The 6,984-nt window shown below is 36.6% G+C and overlaps 2 protein-coding genes across 2 annotated transcripts in view; one reads left to right on the top strand and one right to left on the bottom strand.

The window, feature by feature from the left end:
* LOC107637016 lies at nt 791–1,195 on the top strand. The gene has a single exon (XM_016340472.1). The coding sequence runs from the start codon at nt 791–793 to the stop codon at nt 1,193–1,195; it is 405 nt and encodes a 134-aa protein (XP_016195958.1).
* The window catches only part of LOC107638011, a 1,662-nt gene continuing 624 nt past the window's right edge, over nt 5,947–6,984 (bottom strand). The window contains exon 2 of the mRNA XM_016341212.2: nt 5,947–6,783. Coding sequence (XP_016196698.1) covers nt 6,034–6,774 — 741 coding nt within the window. The 5' untranslated portion in view covers nt 6,775–6,783 and the 3' untranslated portion in view covers nt 5,947–6,033. The remainder of the gene's footprint in view (nt 6,784–6,984) is intronic.

Here is a 6,984-nt window from a genome sequence, read left to right as displayed (position 1 = left end):
AAACCACCTTTTATGGCTTCTGTTTAATACTTTAAGCTCTATAATCTGAGTGTCGGTGTTCTAGGATTGTCTTTGGCATTCCTAGGACCTTATATATTATGTGTGTGGCACCTTTACCATACTGAGAACCTCCGGTTCTCATTCCATACTATGTTGTTGTTTTTCAGATGCAGGTCGAGAGGCATCTCGTTAGGTGTCTGGACTCTTGAAGCGGAGTGGTTACTAGGATATTTTGTTATGCTATGATGTATATATATGTACTTAGCTTTCTTTCCGCATGACTTATTCTTTTTGATCCTCTTAGAGGTTTATGGAGAGGCAGGATTGTGTATGTGTTCTTTTGGGTTTTGGATATGTATGTATATATGTTTCTCCGTTCTCCGGCCAGTCTTGACTTCGCAGGCTGAGTTAGGAGCTTGTTATTTTGTATCTTTGGCACTCTATTTCCACTTCTGTTATCTTATGTTTAATAGTTATGGTTTTCTTAGTACGCAAGTTAACTCGTTCCTTGAGCGTTGCGCTTTTATTTCACGATTTTTATTTCCCCTATTTTTCAAGGCTCCTAGCATATTATAATTCTTCTGTTATTATATGTACTCATTTTATTTTAGAGGTCGTAATATCACACCACCTTCGTTTTACGACTTAAGCGTAATGCTTAGTGTGGTAGGGTGTTACAGAAGCGATTCCTTTGATCGAAGTAAGTCAAAATGAAATAATAGATTTTATTGAGGAACATATTATTCATCGATTTGGAATTCCTCAAACATTAAGTACTGATCAAGGAACAATGTTTACTGGTCAGCGAGTGAAAAGTTTTACGGTTTTAAGGAGTATTAATATGATTACTTCGACTCCTTATTATGCACAGGCTAATGGACAGGTAGAAGCAGCAAATAAGATATTGATAGGTTTGATTAAAAAGCATATCGGGAATAAACCTCGAACATGGCATGAGACTTTAAGTCAAGTATTATGGGCTTATCGGAATTCACCAAAAGGTTCAACAGGGACTTCACCTTATAAATTGGTGTATGGCCATGATGCAGTGTTACCATTAGAAATTAATTTGAATACTTTAAGAGTGTCAAAACAGAATGATTTGCCAGTCGATGATTATTGGAATGCAATGTTTGATGAGTTAAATGAGTTAGACTCGGAGCGAAGCTTAGCACTTGATAATGTAATTCGATAAAAAGAAAATGTTGCTCAAAGTTATAATCGTCGAATTAAGGAAAAATCTTTCAAGATAGGAGAGTTAGTTTTGAAAGTCATTTTCCCGATGGAAAAGAAATCAAGATTCCTGGGTAAGTGGTCCCATAGTTGGGAAGGTCCCTTTCAAGTGATAGGGGTATATTGTGGAAATGCTTATCAAGTTAAAGATATCGAATCAGGAAAAGTGATTAATTCGATTAATGGGAAATATCTGAAATATTTCTATTGCTGGCAAATATAGAAATTTAACATGCATAAGTTCAGAAAAGTTGAAAGTCATTACAAAAATAAAATTACAAATATAAGATTCAAAGTGCCACTAGTTTTGCCAGATCGGAGCGCAACTTTGCCCTTTTATTTTCCAAAATGGAAAGCACTTCAATTTGTTTAAACTTGTCAGCTTGAATTCTCTCAAGTTGTTTTTCATATTCTCCTCGCTTGGTATCAATTGAGACAAGTTCTTGAATAAGGAGATGTTGATCTTGCTGGGCTACGGCCAATGGTTTGGCTAGGGTGGCTCGACTTTGGCGTATGGTGGCAAGTTGTTCTTGAATTTGAATTAATTCTGCCTCAAGTCTTGCTTCTTCTTGATCATGAAAAGCTTAAACAGAAATGGCATGGGAAATTCTTACATCAAATTCTTCACGAGAAGCTTGGATGGGTTGAGCGGTTGCGTGACAATTCTCTATATTGGATTTGGCTGTTGCTTCTTCATTCTCGATTTCTTGAAGTTGAAATTGAGAGGAGACACTCTTATTGAGAAGCTGTTTGAATTCTTCAATGGAGGCAGAATGTGGTGTGTTAGTTGGGAGTTCAAAAGAGGCATTCAAAAGATCAGCCAAGAGTTTGTTAAGAATTGGATCATTAACCCATGTGGTAGGAGGATGATCCAAAAGCTTGATGAGTGATCGAAATTGTTCCCGAGTATCAGGATCCAATTCAATCGAAGGCCTTGATGTAGCAGGTCTTGAGATCGGTGGTACAAGCACTGGGATTTTATTTTCCTGGATAACTTTATTTAAGACAGAAATCAAGTTGACCAAGGAAGCACTTGTAGGAGTGGTGGAAGCACTCGCTTTTCCAGGTCTTGGTCCGGGAGGAGTCTGAAGGTTAATTTGGGGTGAAGATCTGGGTTGTAATTCGGGAGGAGTTTCCAACACTTTAGACCGAGAGAAAGTTGAATTGGTAGTGTCAGCAGCTTTAGAAGGAGAATCGGAGTCTGCAACTACAATGTTTTCTGTGGAAGATACAGCTTGATTATTTGGTGAAATTGATTCAAGCTTGTGAGTTTCTTCTNAGTGAATTGGATCGAATCATGTGATGTAGAATGCTCTGAGACATTTTGTTGTTATGGAATTGGTTGATCAGGAGCTCTAGTGGAAGAAGCCGATTGGGCAACATTAATGAGCTAATACAAAAGGTACACAATTATGAGTTTAAGATTTATTTTTAAACTAAGTAAGATGTGTGTAGTGATGATTACCTGAGGATTTATGGATCTTAGTATTAATTGAGTGCCAGGATCGGAATCGGCTGCATCTTCCGATTGAAAGGAAGCAGCAGGAGAATCTTTGTTGGTTGGTTCACTTTCATCAGCGCTTTCGCTTGATGATTGCAATATTAACTGTTAAAAGTCCAGAATCAATTATGTTTAAAAATATTATGATAATATTCGAAGGACATTTCGAATTAGAAAATGGAATTATGAATAGAAGAATTACTTTATGAGAGGTTCTGGTAGGAGTTCTTCTGTTCTTGGGTGGTGCTGGTCGAGCAGCTTCGGCTTTCCTTTTGTGAGTTCTTTTTGGAGAACTCTCAGCAACAGGGGTAGTTCGAATTGCAGTTTTTTAAATTTCTTCCAAGGTACGGGTATACCTGGAGTAATAAGCAGTCCACCATTCCAAACAAGATTTAGTGATATAGAAGCTGTGATCGTACACCACGAAATTGAAACGGTCCCTGCGCTGTTGATTCTTTAAGAGGCAAGAATTGAAATCCTCTTGAGTAGTCAAAGTAATGTGACAGAAAGGATCATTATTTTGAGGTTGTGGCGTTGTGATGGCTTGAGAAAATCCTAATTGTCTGGCTGTCAAATGTGGAGCATACATGGTAACTTTGAACCTTTCTTTCTTATGTAAAGGTAACCCTATTGGTATTACTTGTACAGCCAACATGTTCGTCCAACTTCGATTTGCAAGTTCATTTGCTTCATTTATATCAGGGAAGAGTAAACGTTCTAACCAAGTAGGACCACGATTGCGACGCAAGAAAGGAGTAAAATTGAGTTGGTCATTGTCGAAATCTTTACAAGTATGGAAAAGAGAGAAAACAGCCCAGAATCTATCTTCATCTGATTCGGTGTCCGGAAAATTGGGTTTGAATTCAGCTAATCGAAAACCATCAATGTATTGCTTATCAGTACTACTACCTTCAGATTTTGTCATGAAATTTTCAAAAACGGCATTAAGCCATAGTTGAAGCAGCCATAAAGGGCCTCCTGCACTGATGATTTTGTTGTCTCGAAGGTCACAATAAATTGACCAAGTTCTTCGAAAATATGTCCTATAAGAAGCTTGGCTAAATTGAGGGCTTTTCCTTCATGGAGAAGAGTAGCTAAAGGAAGGTAAAGTTTTGACATTTTGATATTTCGAGAATAGAATTGGACGGCATTTAACCAATAAAACAGGAAAACAACGTGTTCATTTTCAGTGATTTTCGTACCTTCTGCACCCATGTTGTGAGCGATAAAATAATTGTAAGAACTGGTTAAAACCACATTGTATTGACGCTTTGACTGCATGTCAGGAGTATAGTCGGGAGAATTGATTGGGAGCCATGTAATAGCAGCCACGTCCAGAAAAGACATTTCGATCATTCCACATGGAAGGTGGAAGTTGTTGGTTACGTTGTTCTATTCCAAAAACAAGTCACAGCCCCAATCATCCAAGGGTATGTGGTAAGTGAGAAGTGGGAAAGCCTTAGTAGTTCGTGGATTCCTAAAGCTTTCCAATCAGCACTTTTGGTAGGTTCAAGACGTCGATACCAAGCTATGAAATCGTATCCCCGAGGATTAATTTTCGGATTGTTCCTGAAGGATTTTTGATTGATGAAATGGGAGATGTTAAATGATTGGTTTATCAGTAAATCTTCACCTTCAGCACTTGGGAAGAAAGAGAGTTTTTTATTTGCCCTCTCCAGAGACTCAATTGGTCCAAGGAAGCAATATGTCTCGGCACCAATTGTGAATGGAATTAGGATTCTGGTGTCATTAGTTGGTAAATGAGGACCGTCAATGACTTCATCATTGACTTGATTGAGAATGCAAAGGGCCGGTGGAAGTGGCGGTGCTGTTATGGGACCTTTCCCCTTGTCTTGGGTGGCAATTTGAGAGGAAGAACTAGCCATTTTCAGAAAGAGTAAAAGGAGAATAAAGGTTAAAGATTTTTGTGAAGAGTTTGCCGGTGTAGAGGAAACTTAGAGAATGATGAAGATTCAAGAAATTTGAATAAAGGAGAGAGTGATCAATTTAAAGTATCACTGTAGCCGTTACTGTAGAAGGGGATGCGAATGGAGATAACTTCGTAGAGAAGATGAAGTGGTAGAGAGAGGAAGCGTAAGTCTCGGGAGACGTGTCGAGTGAATTAATGGTAATGGGGTTTAAATGACAATTATTACTGATTTGAAAAAACTGACATCTTTTGGATTAAGTGCTTTATTGTTCGATGATAATATTGAAGGCAACCACATTAATCCAAGGGGGCAATTTGTTGATCGAAAAATATTTTCGATAAAAGTAAGTGGAATCGAAACGAGTCAAGTATGGTTTCTTGAGAAGACACGCGCGTAAGTATAAAGTTGGAGGTAATCGGTGCTGATTTGGTTTTTGATTGTTTTGTTGATCGAGTGAGCCAAATCAAGGAGAAGACTCGATTCGAAAAATCGAGTAAGGCCTTTGAAAGAGCTGGTCGAATAGTTGTGAAAGTAGGAAGTTAATAGCTTTTATTGCACGAGGAGATCATGGAGAATATCTACAATCATACGGCGGGAACGGTTACCAAGAGAGACTGCACTTCAAATTTGAAATGTTGTATTTAATTTTAATTAATTACTAATTAATCATCAGTTATGTAAAATTAGCCTATAAATATTAGGAAATCTTAGTGAAGAGGAGTTAGAACTTTTACTCAGAAAAAACACTCTAGCATTCTCACATCCCAGCGAATTCCTGAATTTGCGATCGAGTTACATTTTCTGTAGGGTTCCTTCCATTTTCTTCTTTTCTTCAATTTATTTTTTTGTAACATTTCAATTAATTTTATTTACCAAGTGTTCTTTACCTTCATTTGTTCAATTTATCTTTCTGCATTTGAATCTTTCATGTTGAAGTCCTTTGATCCAATCAAAGATATTTTATTGTCTACTTTTAATTTGACTGCAAACCTTTCCATTTATTATTTATTTAGTTTTTAAAACTTTAATTTCTAAGTCCTTTTTATTAATTTACAGATTTACTTTATTTTAATTTTTAAATTTGGTCTAATCGAAGACGTTTTGATGCACTTCTAAAAAATTGGTACTCGCACAGAGGAGTAGGTTTCGCTCCCAAATCACTAGATATCGAACTACCATCGATTTGTTAAAAATTGACAAAACACGTACATTTCTTAATTAATAATTATATATATCACGTAATACATATGCATTAATATTCTACCTATACCACCAAACTCATCACACTCGAAAAGCTTTATTATTCATCCCAAAACTAACCAAAAGCATAAACAAAAAATTAAGGGGAAAAAAAGCTAAAAATCTTCATCAATAATCTTGAACTAGGGCTTCAACAAGAGTAGCAATGGCAGAAATGGGGTTTCCAAAAATGGCTGAAAATATTAGCTTGAAGATCACAACTGCTATCTTTGTATACTTCTTGATTGTCCCCAATCTCCTTGATGACCTTGTTAAAGCAAGTTGATGAGATTCATATTCAATCATCTCATGATGAATTATTGAATAATTGTTTTGTTCTTGAGTTGAAAAATAGCCTCTCTTCCAATTCTCAAGAATCAATTCCTTAACACAAGAAACATGGTAACAAGAATTATTATCCTCATTACAAGACACATAAGACCAACCCTTAACTTTGTTCACAACATTCCTACTCTTACATTTTAGGCACTTCCTAGGAACCTTTTGAGACAATGTCAATGTCACACATCCATCTTTGTCGCAAACACTATCTTTCAGCTTCAAACAACATGGGTGCAAATCAAATCCTGTCTGGGAACAATGGTACACAAACCCTAGCACATCTTTTCCACAAGCATCACAATACCTAGTTCGGTATCCGGGCGCCTTCTCGAAGAACTCGAAGTGACTTTTCGGGAAAAATCGATGGAAGGCGAGGCGATCGACGTTCGCACACTCTTCGTGAAGGATGTAGTTGCAAGTTTCACAACGATAACTTGGTCCAAACCCTAGTTCTTTACAACCATTGCACTTGTATGGAGCTCCAGAAGGGTTCAAGTGTAAAGGGTGTGAATGATTGGGATGATCCATAATTAAATTCTGTTGAAATTAACAACGAATATAGAAACAGCAAGGAAATAATGTAACTAATGATAAGTAATTATTCACATGAAAATGTATGTCTTTGTATAAAAATAATAATTAAAATATAAACACGTATTATATTAAATAATTTATTTAAATATGTCAAATTATATAACGATTATCTGTTATCATTTTTATAAAAAACATCTTCTGTGA

This window comes from Arachis ipaensis, chromosome B04 (genome assembly GCF_000816755.2).
Source record: "Arachis ipaensis cultivar K30076 chromosome B04, Araip1.1, whole genome shotgun sequence".
NCBI lineage: Eukaryota > Viridiplantae > Streptophyta > Magnoliopsida > Fabales > Fabaceae > Arachis > Arachis ipaensis.
Note: the sequence above shows the minus strand (reverse complement) of the source record. Positions and strands in the feature narration are given on the sequence as shown.